General features: G+C 42.4%; 1 protein-coding gene across 1 annotated transcript in view; it reads left to right on the top strand.

Moving 5' to 3' along the window:
• Positions 1-1105: 1105 nt before the first annotated feature.
• The window catches only part of SLC25A21 (solute carrier family 25 member 21), a 355660-nt gene continuing 333233 nt past the window's right edge, over positions 1106-23532 (top strand). The window contains exon 1 of the mRNA XM_089523558.1: positions 1106-1258. Coding sequence (XP_089379684.1) covers positions 1192-1258 — 67 coding nt within the window. The 5' untranslated portion in view covers positions 1106-1191. The remainder of the gene's footprint in view (positions 1259-23532) is intronic.

Genomic DNA, 23532 nt, shown 5'->3' with positions numbered 1-23532 from the left:
TGTCTGATAAACTCCTATGAAGCAACTGGTGGGAAAGAGTTTGGGACACTTGGTTGTTGGAAAAGCTTTCTTATACTTTTCGACTCAGTAATGGGCAAAAGAAACCGGGCACCTTTTTCGATGAATGGTTGTGTTTAACTGATTATATCAATACCAACTCATTTGCTATCAGTAGGTAGAGAGATCTTGTAGCACCTTTGAAACTAACTGAAAGAAATTGGTAGCATGAGTGTTCCTAGACTTTAGTCTACTTCCTCAGATGCATTTGGACCTCCTACTCATCAAGCTATTCTTTGGAAAGATACTTTGATCCCAATTTCATCAACTAGCGAATCTGAGTGATGTCTTTAGGACTTTGTTACAAAAGATAGCTATTAAGCAAGATTACATATAGTCCTCCAAGGCTATTTGTTACTTACGTATTATTTGTTTTGTATTCTTGTTATAAAACAAATAAAAACAGTTAATTATAAAAAAACAGGGAGAACTTCTTTGCATCGTCCTATTCAAACATATAGAAACTGAGAAAAACACAAGGGTCAACCATATATTAACTGTGATACAAATCTGTATCCTTAGCAATACATTTATAAGGACAACTAAAAATACACAAAAATCATTTGGCATGTTTTTGAAACTAAAGCGTCTCCATCCAGCAAAAATATTTGGAAGCAGGAGGAAGTGAGTGTTAGTTACTCAAAGCTGTGGTCCTTAGACTAGTATTAGGTCCAAAAACACATTGCACCCCCCCCCCCCCCACATTGCGGTGCCTTGTCCTCCAAACAGCATCTGAGGAAGTAGACTGAAGCCTAGGAAAGCTCCTGCTGCCAACTTCTTTCTTTCAGTGAGTCCCAAAGTGGCTACATAAGATCTCTCTGGAGTTGGAAGTGAGGACATATCAGGTCACTCTGCCCAAGTTTTGGCTCTTCTTCCTGGGGCTGCTTTTGGCGGGGCTCCCAGCCCTTTAGCAGTCTAAAGGTTGTTGCAAAACAAGGCACAATAACTGAGGAGGGAGATAAAAGAAGAGAAAGCAAGAGTGTGAAGTCAAACCCTTGTCTCTCTCGACCCTCCCTTGCCTTTTCCCGCCCAGTCGCTGTTTCCCAACCCAGGGCCTTCCTCCTCCCACTCCCTCCCCAAGCACGGCTTCTCTACACGGGTTTGTCTGGCATTCCCACGTACACGTGAACCACCATGGCAGGAAAACCTCGGGGGTTTTGGCAGGAGGCATCCCAACAGATTGTGGCCGGTGGCTCTGCTGGTGAGTCAGCTCTTTTCTCCTCTTCAGGGTGAATAATGTGCGGTTTGTTAGTGCTTTTAAGTGGCATGGCTCCATGTGGCATGCCTCTGGCGCCCCAACAAACTACCATTCCCAGAATTCCATAGCATGGAGCCATGCCACTTAAAAGCACTAACAAACCGCATCATTTCCTTCCTCTGGAGTCAGCCCTTCCCACTCTTGGAGCTTCAGGAAGTTCTCTTTGGCTCCTCCTTGGAAGGCAGTGTTGTTGTCGTTGTTGTCGTTGTGTGCCTTTCCCTACTACACTCCTAGTCCTACAGTGCTGCTATTCCACTTTCGACTGCTCTGGCTGCCTCCAGTTGCATTTTGGGGTTTGTAGTTCAGTGACACCATAACATTAGCAGAAGACTTTGTTCAGGAACTGGAGGCTGAGAGAGTGTGGCTATCCTCAAGGTCACTCGGTGGGGGTTTCATTGGTTTCTTTTCATGGGCAAGATTTGTTCAGACTGAAGTTGCCATAAAATGTTGGACATTAAAATGTGGATTTGTGGATTTTCTATTTTCTCCTGTTTGATTTTTAATACCTTTTCCTGGTGAAGAAGCCTGTGGAGCTTCGAAAGCTTGCAACATAAATTTTATGCATTTCGGTTGGCCCCATAAAGCTATTTTTTATTGATTTTGGATGTTGTTAGACTTAAGTGTGTTGTACAGGAGCTGCTTTATACTAAGTTTGGCAGACCATTGGTCCACCTGGCTTTGTACTGCCAACAGGAACAAGGATAACCATCTGTAGATCCTAGCACTTATTGTTGCTAAATAAGTTTTTAGACCACAGTGTTAAAATGGCAAATAGGAATTCCAGAGTCAGAAGCCAAGTTTCCAGTATCTGCTCCCTTACACATCTTTATCTTTACAGTGTGAGATGTAAGGTGTGTAAATTCAAATAGAAATAGCTATTAGTTCCTACAAGTATTTTCTAATTTATATTAAGTGGTGGGATGAATGTATCCCACTCTGAACAAGTGGTGCTAGTGGCAACTAGTGCTGAAGATACTTATGAGATGTAAATTCTATTATAATCAACAGGACTTATTCTGAATATACTGTACACATTTAAAAGTGGAACATAGAAAGATGTGGTTACTCCTGTAGTAATCATAAGCAATACATCATGGCCTTATAGGCAAATGCACATTCCCATTTGTTTTCAAAGGTGCATCCAGGTAGCTAAGAAGTGCAGCCCTCCTGTTGTTGTTGGACTACAATTCCCAGCATTAATCCAGCAACATTTGGGGAGGTGCACTTGCCATCCCTGTGGTATGGAAATGGGGGTGCATATGCTGGTTGTGGGATCAGCACTATACACAGATGTCTCTTGCTGAATCAGGTTCAGAGCAATGATCCATCTCACCCTGAGAAGCTAGAGTGATGAGTAGACAAAGCATGACTTTCTCTCTAGCAGCAGCTTAGGTATGAAACTTCCTCTCAAGGAAAGGCTGACTGGTTCACTCCCTTTTGAGTTTACGGGGATTGTGTGGCCTTGGTCTTTGGTTTTTGGAACTGGTGTTTTTTCCAATTAAAAAATGTTTTGCTTTTTTAAAAAGAATACCCCAATAAATACAATAAAACTTTTTGGCAGATTATGAGGTCTGAACTGATCCTAGTGTGAAAGACCTCTGGTTACTGAGAAGGTTGTTCAAATACCATTAAGGATGAAGCAAACTGAAAAGATGATTGGCAGCAAAAATATTTCTCCTCTGTTTTAATTGCTTGAGAACACTCTGCTCAATCACAGAATCCTAGAGTAGGAAGAGACCGCAAGGGTCATCCAGTCCAACCCCTGCCATGCAGGAAATCTCAATCAAAGCATACCCGACAGATGGCCATCCAGCCTCTGTTTAAAGACCTCCAAGGAGGGAGACTCCACTACACTCCGAGGAAGTGTGTTCCATTGTTGAACAGCCTTTACTGTCAGGAAGTTCCTCCTAATGTTGAGGTGGGATCTCTTTTCCTGCAGCTTGCATCCATTGCTCTGGGTCCTAGTCTCTGGAGCAGCAGAAAACAAGCTTGCTCCCTCCTCAATATGACATCCCTTCAAATATTTAAACAGGGCTATCATATCAGCTCCTAACCTTCTCTTCTCCAGGCTAAACATCTCCAGCTATCTAAGTTGTTCCTCATAGGACATGGTTTCCAGACCTTTCACCATTTTAGTCGCCCTCCTTTGGACACGCTTCAGTTTCTCAACATTCTTTTAAAATTGTGGTGCCCAGAACTGGACACAATATTTCAGGCAGGGCCTGACCAGAGCAGAATAGAGTGGTACTATTATTTCCCTTGATCTAGACACTATACTTCTATTGATATAGCCTGAAATTACATCGGCCTTGTTAGCTGCCGCATCGCACTGTTGACTCATCATCAACTTGTGGTCCACTTGGACTCCTAGATCCCTTTCACATGTAGCCTCATTCAGCCAGATGTCCCCCATTCTATATCTGTGCATTTCATTTTTCTGCCCTAAGTGCAGTACAGTGGACCCTTGTTATACACTGGGGTTTGGTGCCAAGATCCCCCATGCATAACAAAATCTGTGTATGCTCAAGTCCCATTAAATATAATGACATAGCAAAATGGTGTCCCTTATAAAAAAAATGGAAAATCTTGGTCTGATATTTGAAATTTATACTTTTTTTGAATATTTTCAAACCATGGATGCTTGAATCCATGTATAAAAAATCAGTGTATAAGAAGGGTCAACTGTACCTTACATTTCTCCATGTTGAAATTCATTTTGTTAGCTTTGGCCCAGCTTTCTAATCTAGTAAGGTCATTTTGAATTAAGATCTTGTCCTCTGGGGTATTAGCTACTCCTCCTAATTTGGAGTCATCTGCAAATTTGATAAGTATACCCCCAATTCTCTCATCCAAGTCATTAATAAAGCTGTTGAATAGCACTGGGCCCAGGACAGAGCCCTGTGGAACCCCACTGGTCACTTCTCTCCAGGATGAAAAGGAGCCACTGTTGAGCACCCTTTGGGTTCGGCTGGTCAATTACAAATCCATGTAACAGTTACTTTGTCTAGCCCACATTTCTTGTTTGCAAGACTGTCATGGGGAACCCTGTCAAAGGCCTTACTGAAATCAAGATATACTATATCCACAGCATTCCCTTCATTTACCAAGCTGTTAATTTTATCAAACAAACAAACAAACAAACAAACAAAAAACAGATTAGATTTGTCTGGCATGACTTGTTTCTCTGAAACCCATGTTGACTTTTTGTGATTATGGAATTGCCTTATAAATTTTCACAGACTCTCTGTTTAATGATCTGCTCCAGAATCTTTCCTGGTATTGATGTCAGACTAACTGGACGATAATTGTTGGGGTCCTCTTTTCCCCTTTTTGAAGATGGGGACGTTTGCCCTCCTCCTGTCTGCTGGGACTTCTCCTGTTCTCACTTTTCAGGAGAGCAGATACCTTGATGGCTGAGCCGTTAAGTTAATCACTGGCTCATTAAGAAGGAAGCCACATCTGTTGTCTTCCTTGTAGAGGTCTCTGCGAATCTGGTTTTGCAACTCCCAAAACTTCCTCTGAAAGGCTTAAATCTTTTTTCTGAGATCATGCCTTGGCAAAGCAGCTGGCTATGTGGTCTGCTTGCTTTTAGGTTAATGCCGGCTTGCTGCGGGATCAGTCAGGGGTCATAGCTTCAGACCGCATGGCATCCAAAATTTTATATAAAACTTTTTTTGAATATTTTCAAACCATGGATGCTTGATAACACCACCACTTGTATTCCATTAACTAGGTCATCCCTGTTGGTTAGGATCAGATCCAAAATAGCTGATCCCCTTGTTGTCTCTTCCACCTTTTGGACAATAAAATTGTCTTCAAGGCAAATGAAGAATTTGCTAGACCTTGAGGATTTCAAGGAAGAGTTCTGTGTAGTTCAAGGGCTTTTATCCATACTCTGAATACTGATGGTTTTGTCCTAGTAGATCAATAGAGTTCTAGTGGATCATTAAACAAATCTATATATATACTGGTTTGCCCTTCTTGTCAAACACATTTGTCTCTGTGCCTGCTGCTGATATTCAGTGGTATCATTTTTAATCACATTGCATTTCTTGACTATTTCTGAAACCTGGACTACCTCTTATTAATTCCCAGATACTGTAGTTATGTACTCTGTTGCAGCAAAAACAATGAACAGTGTTAGTTTTTTGTGGGGTTTTCGGGCTATGTGGCCATGTTCCAGAAAAGTTTCTTCCTGATGTTTCGCCAGCATCTGTGGCTAGAATCTTCAGAGAAATGAACAGTGTTATGGCACTCTAAAGATTTGTGCCTTAAGCTTCATAAGATGCCATCCAGTTAATCAAATACAGAGAGTGAGGTCCACTTTATATATATGTATGCGCATGCAAAGGTGTGGATGTGAGAAAAAGAAAATGCTACCAGCAATTAACATCCTGTACAGATAAACAGATTAGATTATGTATGGCAACGAAAAATCTTTTTTTAAAATAGTAGTAGACTATATCTTTCATTTGATTGTAAAAGTGATAGGTGCCTCTCAGGCAGCAATCTAGTATTTTGTTGTTTCATTGATTGGAGAATCATTCTCTGCACCCCTAGAGAAGAATGCAAACAAGACAGAAGTTCATGATCTTTCCATTTTGGAAATATTTCCTGTGCTTGAAGCAGAGGAGCTAACTATACACAGGGTGTACACAGCTGTGGGTTGGTAATGCTAGAAGATACTCTGCAAACAGAGTGAGGGGAAAGAAAGATTGCTGAGGGTGAAAGTAGACTGGCTTTCCAGAATCCTGTCATGTAGACCATGTAATATCCCCCTATCTCTGTTTTGCAGATCAGAGGTGACACAGGCTGAGGCTCAAGTCCATCTATGCATGACTAAGTCTGGGTTGTATCCATTGTAGTGCAGCCACTTGCATCCAGAACTATTGTGCGCCTACAGTTTACAGCTCTAAGACCACAGTGGTGTGTTTGTTTCCTTGTTTTTAATAAATTAGGATGAAGCAAAAGAGGTCACTACACTCATTCAGAGAGGCAGGACATTTCAGGATAGTACTACAGCCAACAATTAGAGATCTAGATAAAAGAACAAATCTGAGGCTTTTATACTTGGCCCTCAAACTAGCTGTTGCTTGTAACAATTTATGTTATGCATGCATACATACATCAAACATTTTATGTACAATGTACTGCAATGTAGGAGAACGCTATCTGTGGACCTCAGCTGCTTTTTGTGCAGCCCTCAACACTGACAGCATCCTTGTTTTCCTGCAGCCCAGGAAATTACTCTTCTTTGGCTTTTAAGAGCATCATTTGCCCATCACTATCAGCAGCAGATAAACAGCAGTCTTAGTGGAAATGGCTGGGGAATGGGAGTGCACTGAGGTATGCGCCACAGGTGTCACTAGGGATGTGTGAATGACAGCCTAAGGAGGTGACACTGCTGCTCTCCAGACATCTGCCTTTTTGGACAAATGGGCTGTGACATTCACCTGTGACAGCGAAGAGGTGGTGTGAGTGAGGCAAAGCTCAGTATGAGGAGAAAAATTTTAAAATGTTTTTAAAAACTTTGGCGGGTTACAGACCGCCATTAAAGTACGGACTCAGTCCGTACTAGGGTTAGGAAGGTGCGGTGCTTCCGTACCCCCCTAACCCTAGTACGGACTGAGTCTGTACAAAATGGCGACTCCCCTTCCACAAGGGGGCCGCCATGACGACGTCACGACCGCGCCGCCTCTATATGGGGCGGTGCGGACGTGACGTTGTTGGTCCGCGCCAAGGCGCCTAGGGCGCCCTTTCCGCGGACCAGGAAGGAGCTCCGAAACAGAGCTCCTTCCTGGTTTGCGGCGCCGCTTTGCTTCGCTGGGCGCAGCCTTCAGACGGCTGCGCCCAGCGAAGCAAGGGAGAAAGGGGCCAAGCGGCCCCTTTCTCCCCCTCCCCGCTGCCGTGGGGTGTCCTTGGGGTTTGAAGCCCCAAGGACACCCCTTTCCAGGCTGCGGGGAAGGGGCCTTTTGCCGCTTCCCCGCAGCCCGAAAAGCGGCGGATCGGGGCCTCAACGGCTGCCGCTCTGCACGCTGAGGCCCCGATACAGCATGGAAAGGGGCGGGTGCAGCCCGCCCCAAATGGGCGGTCTATAACCCGCCATAGTTATTCTTTTTAGATTTTCTTTGAAAACATCACATCTTACCAGACTTTTATTGTAACCATATGTAACTATGCACAGTGGGCCCTTGGTATCTGTTGGAGTTTGGTTCCAGGACCCCCCTCCCTCCTGTTTCAAATCTTTCTTCTACCATCGATTCAGAAGCTGGCCACTTTCACTTTCAAACAATAATAATAATAATAATTTATTTCTACTCTGCCTTTTCCTCATGGAATCAAAGCAGATTACTAGAGCATTAGATACAAAAAATAATGATACAGTAAACATAAGCCAGAATACAAAACATAAACCTAATGTCTAAAGCAAGGAATATATATATATATATATATATATATAGAGAGAGAGAGAGAGAGAGAGAGAGAGAGAGAAATACAAAGAACAAAATCTATAATATCAACATAATAAATTAAAATATACCCTAAAATAATTAATCTAACTAACAGATATCAGTTTTCCCCTAGCAGCAAAAAATACAGTTCAGTACAAATACTAGGACAATAATAATACAATAGCAGCAGGAGACCATGTAATATTCCCAAAACATTACATAATAATAACATATTCCCCTAGCAACAAAAATATACAGTTAAATGCAAATAATACAAGCCACTTTCTTCTCAGTCTCACCCACCTTCACCCTGCACTCTAGATGGTGACCACCAGGTAATGGACCTCTGGGCTGGGTGCTGAGTTCTGGCTATGCCAGTGTCTTGGAGGTCCATGTAATGGTGATGGAGGTTCCAGTGCAGGGGGGCAATGGGGGCAGGTGGTGAAGGGGAGGAGACTGGGCCAGACTAGCACTCCAGCTCTAGGGTTAGATAGCAGTATGGGTGGAGAAGGAAGGCAATGTTGAGAGGTTGTTGTCTGAGGGAGGCAGCGAAAGCCCTCTGGGAAGCAGCATCCGGAGCAGCGTGGCCTGCGGGACACCCTTGTTCTTGCTGCTGTGGAGCAGGATGGCATTGACGTGGTCCAGTCCCAGCGTAAAGAGCTTCTCCACCACTTCCAGGGCCATGGACGTGGTCCCAGTTGAGGCCAGGCCTTGCCATTGAGAACAATGGGGCTTGTCATCTGTGGATGCTCAGATCTGAGGTGGCATGCCTATGGATGGTGAGGGTCTGCTAATATTCATTCCATCCTCCTCTTCTGTCTGATGCTCTTCCTGGTAGAAGGATAAGTGGCAAAGGATCCTTGAGGGGTGAACGTTTGCCCATCCTCCTCCACCACCCAGTTCTTTCCTGGGAGAAAGCCTGGAAAGTGGGGGAGCCTTGAGGGTCACCCTTTTGCCTATCTCCCCCCTTCCATAGTCTGGGTCTTTCCCAGGAGAAAGCTGGACAGCTGGGGAGATTTGCAGGGTGAGCATTTGTCTGTCCTCCTCTTCTGTAGCCTAGCTCTTTCCCAGAAGAAAGCTGTGTGGCAGGGGAGTGACAATGGTGCACTCATGGCATCTGCTGCATGCACCAAAAAGAACCTGCTTTCAGCGGATTCTTTTGGTGCAGAGGGAGGCCACATGGTTTGGCTGCTGTGGTGTTCCTCAGGGGCAAAAACAAGCGCCTACAGCCCACCCTTTTTGGGGCGGTCTGTCGAGCCCCTTAGGGCCAGGTGCCAAGATCTGACAACCTTAAACTAAAGCAATTATATGGATAGAGGGGTTATGCTTATGCCTTCCTTTGTTGCTCTCCTCATACGAAAAATTACTTTCTGAAAATAAGCGCCTCCATATGTGGAGACTTTCCAGGCAAATGGGAATGCTGGAAAAACTAGGGTTCACAATCATGTGGAGAGTCTCCATGTTAACAAGAGATTTTATAAGAGGATGCAGAATGTGATAGTTGATGGGGCAGCACTAGCATGCTTTACTTCCTTGCATGATGTCCTTACTTTCATCAGGATTAGTGTTTGCTGTAGACTGGGAAGAGTAGCTGAGGTTCTCAAGTGTTAAAGCAAATGAACACATTGTCTTAGAATTCAGAATAGATGGCATATCGTACAAGAAGCTGGATGCCCTTATTAGATTTACTTCTGAGTAGACACTGTTACCTGCTTGAGGGAACTGGTTTATTGCACACCAACATATACCAACACAAAACAATATTGCTTCAAAATACATATTCTAGTTTGGCCACTAGATGGCAGTACGATGATACTCTAAATATATTAAGTAAAAATGTATGAAAGAAACAAATACCATATTCTTCTTTTTTTTAAAGTTGCTTTTACAGGTGAATATCAGATTTGTTTAACTTGGACTTAAAAAAAGATTGTAGTGGTGAAAAAGAGACTTCAGAGGGAATTTGACATTTTTATGGAGAAAAGGCTATGTTTGTTTATTAACTTTATTTAGAACATTTATATCCTACTGTTCTGGAAATATATTACTCTGAGGCAAATCACAACAATAATTAAAAACAATTTCAATAAAACAGTACCAAACGAAAATAAAGACATTGCCATTGTCACACAGCTGCAATAAATTACAAGTAAAATCATCTCATATTTGATCATGCCCAAGCCTGAATGGAGAAACTTTTCTTTCCTCTAAAACATTCATGACAGGTATCTAGTGAGCAGAAATGGGCATCACTTGATGGGGTCATTTCTCAGAGCCTGCTTCTGTCTGTATCACTACATTGGCACATCTTTAACTGTTGAGGTAGGAGGAAATGCCTTGGACAGAGAGGCATTTTAACTTACAGCACGCCCGCGCCATACATGGACGTGCCATATGCAGCTTTAACCTTACGTGGAAGGTTAAGCCGCCAGGCAATGAATGGTTCATGTGGCCATGGCACGTGCACTGCGCCGAACGCAGAAGCGCTCCCCCATTGCAGCCAATGGGGGTTGAGCTTACGCACTTTTTCCCCTACACAGAGGGATCCAGAACGGATCCCTGCGTATGGAGAGGGTGAACTGTATTAGGATTTTATCATATGGGGAAAATCAGGGGTTTAAACAGACATTATCCCATGAAAATCACGTGATTGCATTGAAGATTTTTACACAACGTTCCAATTAAAGAGGACTTATTCTGGTTATAACCAGGTAATAACCAGAAGCAAATCATTCTAGGGAAATCCCGTGAATGATTTGTTGCTGGTTATTACCTGGTTATTGCTAGGATAAGTCCTCTTTAATTGTGAAGTGTGTGAAAATCTCTAGTGCAATTGTGCAATTTTCATGGGATAATGTTAATTTAAACCCCTTACTTCCCTCCCATTTCCCCCCTGCATGATGAAGTCCTAAGTTAGAACGAGGAAGTGTGCGATTCAAAAGGTGCATGGGGACCAGTGTGGTGTAGTGGTTTGAGCATTGGACTATGGCTCTGAAGGCCAGAGTTCAAGTTTCCAGCCCCAGAAACCCCCATGATAGATTTGCCTTGGGTCATTAGCTACAATAATAATAATAATAATAATAATAATAATAATAATAATAATTATTATTATTATTTGTATACCGCCCTCTGGCAAACCAATCCGGGCGGTTAACAACAGTAAAATATAAAATATGACAATTAAAAACCCTTTATCCCTCCCCCCCTTAAGACAGTATTAAATAGTATAACATATTAAAAACACAATATCAAACATAAAAACAGCAATTAAAACTAAAAACCCTGATATCCCTCTGTTGATCCTCAACCATCACTAAGATGGGGCCACGGGAGGAATGAGGGAATCAGGGAACCTAGGAACCTGGGCCGGGATGGTTAATCTGGAAAGGCCTGCCGGAAGACATCCGTCTTGACCGCTTTTTTAAAGCTGTCTAATGATGTTATCTGACGGATCTCATCTGGCAGGTCGTTCCAGAGTTTGGGGGCGACAGCAGAGAACGCCCTCTGGGAGGTCGCTGCAAGCCTAGATTTTAGAGGCTGCAGTAAGTTCCTCCCAGAGGACCGGAGAGCGCGGGGAGGATTGTACGGGAGGAGGCGGTCCCTAAGATAGCTTGGACCCAAGCCATTTAGGGCTTTAAAGGTGATAACCAACACCTTGTACTGGGCCCGGAAGCTGATAGGCAGCCAGTGGAGGGACCTCAAAACTGGAGTAATGTGGTCCCTCCTAGATGTACCTGACACAAGCCTGGCTGCCATGTTTTGAACCAGCTGTAATTTCCGAGTCAAGCACAGGGGTAGCCCCATGTAGAGTGCATTACAGAAGTCAAGGCGTGAGGTTACCAGCGCGTGCACAACCGTGTCGAGATCCCTTACTTCCAGAAAAGGGCACAGCTGGCGTATCAGCCGAAGCTGATAACAGGCACTCCTGACCGTCGCATTTACCTGATTTGTCATCAGGAGCGACGAGTCAAGGAGCACCCCCAGACTGCGAACACAGTCGCTGGAGGAGAGTGTGACCCCACCCAGGACTGGAGGTTGCAACCCAATTCTTGGTTTCGGGGCCGCTACCATGAGCACCTCCGTCTTGTCTGGATTCAGTTTCAATCTGTTTTTCCTCATCCAGCCCATTACCGCCTGAAGACATTCATTGAGAGAAGAGATGCCATCGGAATTCGAGGCCGACGAACGAGATACGGAGAAATAGATTTGGGTGTCATCAGCGTACTGATAACACCCAGCACCATAACTCCATATTATCTCACCCAGCGGCTTCATATAGATGTTAAATAACATCTACAACTGATTTATAGTTAAAAATAAACAAATAAACTCTTTACCCAGTTCTTGTGTTCTATAGGATAGTTGTCAACACAGGAGCTGGACACAAATTTATGCTCTTTTCCTTACCACCCGAATATACTTAACATCTTTTTGGGTGCATAAGGGATGCAACAGACATGAGTCTGTTCTTAACCGCTGTAAAGTTGATTTCGACTTATGAATGAAAGGCCTCCAAGTCACCCTATAATCAACAGCCCTGCTCAGATCTTGCAAATTCAGGGCCGTGGCTTCCTTGATTGGGTCCATCCATCTTGAAAGATTCTTCCTCTTTTCCTACTGCCTTCTGCCATACTAAGCAGTACTGCCTTTCTAGAAAGGGCAATAGTGCCTGCGAAGGTAGAAGGCAGTAGGAAAACAGTCATATCTTTTTATATATCCAAATTATGACAGTCTCAATTTAGTCATCTTGGCTTCTAAGGAGAGTTCAGGCTTGACCTCCTCTAGTACCCCATTTGTTTGTGTTTTTAGCTGTCCACAGTATCCGTAAAACTGCAGCACCCCCTTTCAAATGAGTTAATTTTCTTCCTGTCAGCATTCTTCACTGCCCAACTTTCAAAGCCATACATAGAAATTGAAAATACCAAGTAGAAAATACCATTATGGTATATGTAAAATCTTGAACTATTACATTGTTTTCATTATCTGTGATAAAGTTATGTAAATCATCTATGCTCTATGGTCATTATTTTTGTTTTCTTAATGTTCAACTGTAAAATTATATATTTAGTTGTTTATGTGATTGGTATAAGTCATTTTTCTATAACTGGGATTCAGGCATACAACAAATTATATAAAAGGGAACAGATAACAAGGGGGCAGAAGAAAGGGGCAGATTGCCCACTCAACAAACAGAGCTTGGTGCCTCTTTATTTGAGTCTCCTGCAAGCTCATCTTTGCAACTGCTCAGCAAATTTACCTTTAGGATTCACAAAAGAATAATACCTATATTGGCCAACCAAAATGCACAAAACACATCATGCAAGTTTCTTGTGGGTTTTTTTGGGCTGTGTGGCCCGAAAAAACCCACAAAAAACTATGGATGCTGGCCATGAAAGCCTTTGACTTCACATCATGCAAGCTTCCAAAGCCCTACTGTCTTGTTCATCAGGCCACACACACACACACACACACACACACACAAGCAAGCAAGCAAACAAACAAACAAACTATACAGGCAAAGAACAACTCCTCTTGGGATCCAGGGTGTCTCTGTTTTTTGTGAAGCTGTACGCCCTTTTCTTAGGAAGGGACCACTCAGTATCTCAAGTGTCTCTGTACTGCTACATCTGGGAAAAATGCATATGAGCTGTATAGGTAAAACACAATCAATTATAGCCCCCCCCCCCAAATGTTTTTCCTTTGTTGGAGATAGAAATTTCAAAAAGTTGAAGTCCCAGTCCTTATTTCCCAGCCCTTGATCCTCCTGTTGTGCCTAAATCCCAAGATGATCCTAAGAAGAGTTACTTTACTGCTGTTAATGGAGTTTAAAATTTTGGCAGTGTTTGACTTCCAACAAATATCGGAATACATAGTTGATATCCCCATAACTACTATGTCTCTCCTTTCTGAATGTATGGTTATCAGTTCCAAGAAGGCATCATCCAAGCCCTAATTCTGGCTTGGTGGTGTGTAGTAGACCCTTACAACAGCATCCCTGTTGTTTCTCTGCCCCTTAATTTTTAACCAGATGTTCTCAACTGGCTTCCAGGATTTAAGTCATGGATCTTTTCTCAGATGTAAACATCCTTGACATATAATGCTCCTCCTCCTCCCTTCCTCATTGCTCTCTTGCTCTGAACTAGATTATACATCCCCCCCATTACTACATTCCAGTCGTGAGACTCATCACACCAGGTTTCAATGATGCTTATTAAATAGCTGTGCTGTGTTAATAGTTCAAGTTCATTTTGTTTATTTCCCATTCTCTGTATATTAGTGTAGAGACATCACAGACCATGGTCATTTCCCCTATTATTATTATTATTATTATTATTATTATTATTATTATTATGTACACAGAATATATATACCCAAGTCCTTTCCAGGCAAACATTCTCTGAAGATGACAGCCACAGATGCTGGTGAAATATCAGGAAGAAACTCTTCTAGAACATGGCCACATAGCCCGAAAACCCAACAAAAACTATTATCATATTTATTTGTATCCCACTCTTTTTGCAGGACTGGGGCTCAGAGCGGCTTCACAGCATTAAAGACAGTACAATTAAAACATTTTTTTAAAAGTACATTAAAAAGGAATTAAATTATTACGGTATTAAAACAGATAGTTATTAAAAGAATAAAACATATTTTAAAAGGATAAAACTATATATAGAGAAAAAACTTTTTAAAATGGTCCAACATCCCAGCATGTCCTTATAGCAATTCCTTAAATGCCTTTGTCAAAAGGTAGGTCTTCACTTGCTTGCGGAAGGCCATAAAGGAGGGAGCCATTCTGATCTCCCTGGGCAGGGAGTTCCAGAGTCTAGGGGCAGCCACTGAGAAGGCCCTCTCTCGTGTCCCCACCAACTGTGTTTGCGATGGTGTTGGAACGGAGAGAAGGGCTTCTCCAGAGGATCTCAGAGTCTGCGCCAGTTCATACCAGGAGAAATGGTCTGCCAAATAGTGTGGACCTGAGCCATGTAGGGCTTTATAGGTAATAACCAGCACCTTGAATTGTGCCCGGAAACAAACTGGCAGCCAATGAAGCTGTTTCAACAGGGGCATTGTATGGTCTCTGTAATCTGCCCCTGTTAACAGCCTGGCAGCAGCTGAATTTTCCAAACACTTTTTAAAATTTTTTTATTGAAATACTACAAAAAAGTACATTGTAAACACACTACAATATCATACAAAAGACAGTAATAATACAATAATAACAATAAAAATATAGACAAATATATATACATAAAAACATCACAACATGAATACTAAATCGTTGCTAATAATAGATAAGCACTTCCATTAGACCTTATAGCACTTTGCGTACTTAACTTAATTTGTTACCCTCTAATTATCTGTTGACAACTAAACCTCTGACCAATAAATAAATATATGTATCTTTGTCTTATTCTATGGTCTTTCAGCGACATAGGTCCTAGTGACTCCAAGTTCTATATTTATACTATTTCACATTGAAACAAAAGAACAAAAAAACAAACCAAAAACCTATAAATCATACCATTTTGTGGTCATCTTAAATCTTTATAAACAAAGAAACTCTTACTCAGATGCCTTTAAATGAGATACAGAAGTGATGAAGGTTATCCACTCACAAATCAAGTCATCCTATTCATATTACAATTCTATACATTCCCCATTCTTTCTGAATTATATCCATGTTAATATCTTTTAAGCTAGCTGTTAGAATATCTAGTGTCCTTGTTTCATTTAATTTAACCAACCACTCCTCTTTTGGGGGTATAAGTGGATTTTTCCAGTACTGAGCGTACAGGATTCTGGCCAGAGTTAACATATACAGTATAATACGTGAATATTTTTGACCGTGTTTAGCATCCAGTACCGCTACCATGTTCAACAGAAATAAATGCGGATCTAAGGGAATGTCAACCTTCAAAATATGTACCATTAATCTCTGGATTCTTTCCCAAAACAGAACAGCTTTATCACATTCCCACCATGCATTAAAGTAAGTGCCCTTCAATCTCTCGCACTTCCAACATTTACCATTTTCTGCTTTATAGATCTTATTTATCTTAACCGGTGTCATGTGCCATTTGAAGAACATTTTGGTATAGTTTTTTTTGTGGTTTTGACATAAAGTAAATTTCTTGGTATCCTTCCATGATTGTTCCCAAAGTTCAATATCTATTGGTTCACCTATATCCTGCGCCCACTGTATCATAGTATGTCTGATATATTCATCTTCTAGATCTCTCACATTTAAGATTTTGTAGTAATTAGACAGATGCTTTTTATCTGAATGACTTTATCCTTAGCTGCCTATTTAATTTTTTTGCTTCCCACTGTTGGGTTCTTGCAATATTTGGCTTGTCCTCTGTATAATAGTGGAGGTATTATCTCCAGCACTTGGTTAACTCTTGGCCTCAAAAATCTTTTTGCTGATGGGATGAGTTTCAACAATTCAAATGAACATGCTGCCAAGAATGCTCTACCTCTTCCAGAACTTGCCAATAATCACCAACAAAATGACAAGCCATTTGTTCAATGAAACAAGGAAATATCTAAATTCATGTGGCAAAGGAAGAAGCCCAGAATTAAACTCAAAATATTACAAGTTAAAAAAGAAAGAGGAGGCATGGGATTACATAACATGAAAATATATTATCACACTTGTGGTATGTCTTGGGTAAAATAATGGATAACGTTAGATAACGAAAGACTACTGCAATTAGAACGTTTCAATGTAGACCTTGGATGGCACACCTTCTTATGCTAAAATAAATTGAAAATGAGTAAAGAATTTGAAAATCATGTAAGGTGAGTATTACTGAAGATATGGATGAGATATAAAAAATGCTTGTGCCCAAATATACCGCTCTGGGCTTCCCCACATGAAGCATTCCATAAAAAAAAAGAAAACCTACACAGAGACAATTGACTAACCTACAAAGTATTACTAAAACAAAAATAAGGGAAATACCAAATGAAAACAAAGGAGGCGCTAAACCAAGAAGATGTAATATGCCACTAGTTTCTGTACTGCCAACTAAAAGAAGGTTTTAATAGAGATGAGAAACCCGAAGGTATAGAGACAAGCAAAACAGAATTAGATCAGTTACTCGGGTCAGAAAACAAACAAACCATAAAAAAATTCTATAAATTGTTAATAAGATATGGAAGAAGAAACGATAAAAAACAATAGGGTAAGATGGGCACAGAATGTTGGCCATCCGATACATTTAGAACAGTGGATTAAATCTTGGCGATTAACCAACAAGTTCACCAAAAGTAACGATTTAAATTAAAATTATTATAACCTTTTCTATAGATGGCATCTAACATCAGTGAAGACAGCTGTATAACAAATTAAAAAAAAAATTGACGGAAATGTGGGCAAACAAATGGTACCTTCTATCATATGTGGTGGAAGTGTGATAAGGCTAAAGAATACTGGAGGGAAATACACAATGGAATAACAGAAACACTAACAATTAATTTCCCTATAACCCCACAAACCTATCTATTAAATATGCTAACCAGTTTAGAAAATCAGACAGAGAAAGTATATGGGTGAATATTGCTATATGCAGTAACAGCTGCTAGACTGGTGTATGCTAAGAGGTGGAAAGACAAACAAACCCCGAATATAGATGATTGAGTCTAATGGAAATGGCACAGATGGACAAATTAACAATGTACCTGAGTAATAAGACACTGCAAACCTATGAAGACGAATGGGAAAAATAGCTAATTTATGGGGGGAAAGGATGAAACAATAATAAGAGAAATACTTAAAGTACCTTATGGATAAACAGAAGTGTATACTAAAGAAAACAATAACAAGCGATTGTGTAAGATTTAATAGCAGATGTTAATATAACGGTATGAATATAGATATGTAATATGGTTGAACATTATTTTGTTGTTGTTACCTTTAATACTACTACTACTAATAATAAACAGAAAAAAGAATCATTTTGCAAAAGATTATCCCAGTTGATAGGTCTACAACCATTTCATGGTTCAAAAAGCCTCTCTAACTAATGCTGTGGCAGTGGCAGGGTGAATTGATCAGAAATGTGAGTCTGCAGCCTCCTACATGCTATTGGACTCCCTTCTCCTCATACCTTATGTGAAGATCCCTGGTACTTTTGGTGATCTCCAGTCCAAGCAGTAGTTGTTTCTGATCCTGCTTTGCTTTCAAAAGTTAGATGTGATTGGGTTTGTCCAGTGTGGTGTATTAGTTCAGCCATATCATTATTATCCTTGAGAAGGGACTTCCGTTCCAGGGGAAGGCGGGATAGATGCATCATATCTATCTCGCCTTCCTGTCCCCCTCCCAACCTGAAGGACCTGAGGGTCTCTCCAACCGTGCCACAAACCCTGTCGCTGCTCCTGTGCAATGCCAGGTCCATTAATAACAAGACCCACATCCTCCAGGACCTCCTGGAGGACTCTAAGTGTGACCTGGCTTGCATTACCGAGACCTGGCTGGGGCCTGAAGGGGATGCTGTGTGGGCTCAGGCCCTGCCTGCCGGGTACTCGGTGAAGGACCAGCGCAGGTTAGGTGGGCGGGGGGGGGGTGTCGCCTTGGTACATAGGAACACCATGTCCCTCACCAGGAACCACCTCCGACAGACCACCTATATCGAGTGTATTTACCTGACCCTAAAGGCTAGGGACAGTCTAGGGATTCTGTTAGTGTATCGGCCACCCCGTGCATTAGCGGACTCCCTTAACGAGCTGACACAGCTGGTTGCTGAGCTGATGTTGGAGACGCCCAGGCTTCTTGTCCTGGGTGACTTCAACATCTCCCTCACGGCCAGCCTTGTTCCATCTGGTGCGGCTCGGGGATTCATGGAGACCATGACGGCCATGGGCCTGTCCCAGCTAATACAGGGTCCTACGCATTGTGCGGGTAATACTCTCGATTTGGTCTTCTGTTCGGAGGCGGAAAATCCGTGGGTGGAAATAGCCAATATTTCCCCCTTGTCATGGACGGATCATTTCCTGGTAGAGGTGAAAATCAAGGCCTCTACCCAGATCCCCCCCGGGGGTGGTGGACCTATTCGGATGGTCCACCCTCGAAGGCTGATGGAACCTGAGAGGTTCCAAGAAGCCTTAGAGGGGCTCACGGTTGGAAATGACGGCGACTCTGTTGATGCCCTTACCGGTATCTGGAATACCGGTCTTTCGGGGGCTATACACAGAATCGCTCCCAAGCGCCCTCTCAGGCCCGCTTCCAAACGTAAGCCCTGGTATACGGAAGATCTCCGGGCCAGGAAGCGGGTCCTGCGACGGTTAGAGTACCGTTGGCGGAAACACCTTTGCTTCGACGACAAGACTCTCCTAGACCGACTATTAAAGGACTACGGAGAGGCAATACGAGCAACAAAGAATTCGTTCTATGGTGCTCGTATTGCGTCCGCGGAGTCGCGTCCGGCAGAGTTGTTCAGGGTGGTCAGGGAGCTAACTCAGCTCCCTCCCACCCTGAACCAGATCCTTGAACCTTCTAAGGCCTGCTGTGACTTGTTTAACGACTTTTTCGTGGATAAAACTTCTCGCATAAGCGAAGGTCTGAACGCCGACGTTTTGGCAGAACCTAGGGTAGAAGTGTCCAGAGCCTCTGTGGACTATCTTATACTGGATCAGTTTGAGTTGGTGAGTACCGAGGATGTGGACAAGATCCTCGGAAGTGTTCGGAAGACGACCTGCTCTCTCGATCCCTGTCCCTCATGGTTAGCGGCCCAGGGGGGACCGGCGGTAACGTCTTTGTTACGCCGGATAATTAATACATCTCTCAGGGATGGGCGATTTCCATCGGATCTTAAATTGGCCATAGTAAGACCGATCCTAAAAAAGCCCTCCCTCGACCCCCTGGTTCATAATAATTATCGGCCTGTTTCGCTGCTACCATTTTTGGGAAAGGTGATCGAGAGGGCGGTTGCGATCCAGCTTCAGGCGGTCTTGGATGAAACGGATTATCTGGACCCATTTCAAACTGGCTTCCGGGCGGGTCACGGGGTTGAGACGGCCATGGTCGCCTTGGTCGATGATCTCCGTCTGAGCATTGACGGGGGAAGCGTGTCCCTGTTAGTGCTCTTGGACATCTCAGCGGCTTTCGATACCATAGACCATGGTATCCTTCTGGGGCGCCTGGCTGAGGTGGGAATCGGGGGCACTGCGCTCCAGTGGTTCCGCTCCTACCTCTCTGGGAGGTCCCAGATGGTGCAGCTGGGAGACGTGTGCTCCAGCGAGCGGGCCCTTAAAACCGGGGTCCCTCAAGGAGCAATTCTGTCTCCCATGCTATTTAACATTTACATGAAACCGCTGGGAGAGATCATCCGGAGACATGGGGCGCGGGGTTATCAGTACGCTGATGACACCCAAATTATTTTCTCTATGTCTCCGACTGATGCAGTGACCGGGGATGGCGTCTCTCCTCTCGTGGCCTGTCTAGAGTCAGTAATGGGCTGGATGAGGGAAAACCGACTCAAACTTAATCCAGAGAAAACGGAGGTACTGGTGATAGGTTCCCCTGGTCCAGGAATGGCGGTGGTTCCACCTGTCCTGAATGGGGTCACGCTCCCCGTGAAGGACTCCGTGCGCAGTCTGGGGGTGCTTCTTGACTCGTCCCTTCACCTGACTGCTCAGGTGAATGCGACGGTCAGGAGTACCTGTTATCAGCTTCGGCTGATTCGCCAGCTGCGCCCATACCTGGCCCAGAGGGACCTTGAAACTATCGTACATGCTCTGGTAACTTCGAGACTGGATTTCTGCAATGTACTCTACATGGGGCAACCCTTATACCAAACTCGGAAGCTGCAAATGGTGCAGAACATGGCAGCGCGGCTGGTCACTGGTGTCCCCAGGACCAGCCATATAACACCTGTGCTTAAAGATCTCCATTGGCTGCCCATCCGCTTCCAAGCTCAATATAAGGCGTTGGTTATTACCTATAAAGCCCTAAATGGCTTGGGCCCAGGTTTCCTGAAGGACCGCCTCTCCCCGTACATTCCGCCTCGCACCCTCAGAACATCTGGGCAGCAACTCCTGAAGGTGCCTGGGGCCAGGTTGGCTGTTACTGCCAGAAGATCCTTTTCCACAGCTGCCCCAGCCCTTTGGAATACGCTGCCCATGGAGCTCCGCTCATCTACCACCCTGGCCCAATTCAGGAAGGGTCTTAAAACCTTCCTATTTAATCAGGCATTCCCCGACTAAATATCCTATGGGCCTCCCTCCTCTCTCGTGGCCGTGAGGTTGGGCTAAGGGGCTTTTTATTGTTTTTAAGGATTGTTGTTATGTTTATGGTTTTGGCTGTTTTTAACTTTGTATGATGTTTGCACTTTGCTGCCTTTGTAAGCCGCCCTGATCGTTTGGAAGGGCGGGGTATAAATAAAAATTTTATTATTATTTATTAAGTCTGTATAATTCCCCAGTCCATATCACTGATAAAGAAATTTGTGTGATTAACACATTACAACTGTATCTAAAGTTGAGACCCTGCCAGCATGGACAGAGGTGAGGGATTATTGGGGATGCAGTCTATAAGCATCTAGACATCTGCTGGGCCATATTTACTCACATCTGGTCTAAATAGTATGGTAGAAGAAATAAGAAAGTTGAGATGGTGCTACTGGTGCTACTGGAAATGTGTTGTGTATTTTTTATAAAAAAAAAAAATCTTAGGCCCCACTGATTGTACAGGAGCATTCACATTAGATAATTATACCACTATTTTTCACTTTAATTGCTATAGTTCCATGCTATAAGATCATGAGGTTTGTACTTTGGTGCAGCACTGAAGTACTCTGGCTGAGAAACCTAAATGCACCTTCCTAAACTGCCAATCCCAAGATTCCACAGGATGGAACCATGGCAGTTAAAGTGAAATAAGAACACTATAATTGTCTAGTGTGACTGGGTGCCAGGTGTAAAATCATTCCATGTACAATAGAATTAGGCAATGAACAGAAATTATTGTACAGTGGGTCCTTGGTATCCCTTAGGGTTTGGTTCCAGGACCTGGCGTGGATACCAAAATTAGTGGATATTCAAATCCCATTAAATGTAATAGATAGTAAAATTGTGACCCTTATATAAAATGGCCAAATCAAGGTTTGCTTTTAGGAGTGTGTGTGTGTGTGTGTGTGTTTCAAGCTGTGGATGCTTGAACCTGTGGATGAGGAATCCATGCATACTGTAGTTGTGAAAATGTTAAACTTTTATGAATGGGAAGAAAAGTCCTAAATGGGATTGAAGGGGACATTTGAGGCAGCACAACATCCCATTCAAAAGTGAGCAGATGCAAACAGGGACTGCTGATTTTTCTTCCAGAGCGTGTCAGTTTTTAAAAGTTTCCCTCCTATTGAAATTGTTGGCGAGAAATACCTATACCATGTTTATGCTCCTTAGCTAAGAAGTCCAATCCTGCAACCTCATGTGGAAACAGAATGGCTTGGATCCAGTAGATTCAAACAGGTTCCCATATTTCCCTTGAAACACTCTGTTTAGGGGCCCACTGCTGTTTATAGCAGAGGCATCCCTGCCTCATCCAAAATCTGTCCCCCACCATCAAGTGTCGGTTAACATTTTACTCTTAATCTCAGAGTCTAAATAAATGAATGAATGTATCACCATTATACAAAATTAATATAGCCCTCCCCTCATATATTAAAATTGTCCAAGAACAGATTGCTCCTCAGGTATCAAACAGTGGATATTATTCAGAGTAAGAGTAAATATAAATCAGTGTCATACTCTTGGTATGAAACTATTTTAGTTTAATGTCAATAAACTTTAAATTCAGACTTTTCTTATTAGAATAAATGTTTCCTCTTAAAATGCATGATAATCATAATCAAGACTAAATTTGTTCTGTTATTTATTTTCTAAATGATTGTACATGTTTAGCAGACTTTTGATTTAAATCCCTATGGATATATTGGAGACAGATGTTTAGATGACCTCATGTTTAAAGTAATGTTATATTTGGACACCAGATTAAATTTTCCTTAAAATCTTTCCTTATAAGTGAGACTGTTGGGGTGCCGAAACTAATCAATGATTTAGCTTTGCAACATGCCACTTTGTTAAATAGCATTTGTTACATTTTGTAATTTTTTTAATTTTCTGCAACAATCTATATTATAGAAAAGTTCTTGTTGTGCAACAGTTGTTTACATATGAAAATAATGTTTTTGGCTGGAATGTTAAATGAGAAACAGATTTTTGAAGTCACTTGAATTTGAATGCAAATTTGCCATGTCATATAAACTTTTCTCCCTCTCCCTCACTAGTAAAAGATTTCAAGACCGTTTTCATAGCACTAATAAATATTTTATATTTAGGTTCTCTGATAAATTTTGTACATTTCACTTCTCTGACTAAAGAGAACAATCCTCTGTCCATTTGAATGATGGCTTGGATGATGCCTTCTTGGAGCTGATGACCACACATTCAGAAAGGAGAGACATAGTAGTCTCTGACTTTTTTTTGTGCAGCACTGGATTAAGTACCAGGCAGCAAACAAGAAAGTTAGTGGGAAAGGATTAACACATTAAAGGTTAATGAGCTACAAAATTTCATGATATAAAGGAACTTTTTTTGCAATTCAATTAATTTGAAAATAGCTTTTACATTTATTTTATGACAGTACACTAAAACCCTTAGCTTTACAACAGTCCCCCAGAGATGCAAAGAGAATCCTCCCCTTCCAAGATGCACATACTAGATATGACTGAAACCTTGTACAGTACGCCCGTGCCATACGTGGGCTCA

The sequence above is a fragment of the Sceloporus occidentalis genome, unplaced genomic scaffold (assembly GCF_023333645.1).
Source record: "Sceloporus occidentalis isolate IW3139 unplaced genomic scaffold, rSceOcc1.0.p SCAF_4, whole genome shotgun sequence".
NCBI lineage: Eukaryota > Metazoa > Chordata > Lepidosauria > Squamata > Phrynosomatidae > Sceloporus > Sceloporus occidentalis.
The sequence above is the reverse complement of the archived record's forward strand: the minus strand, read 5'-3'. Positions and strand labels throughout refer to the sequence as shown.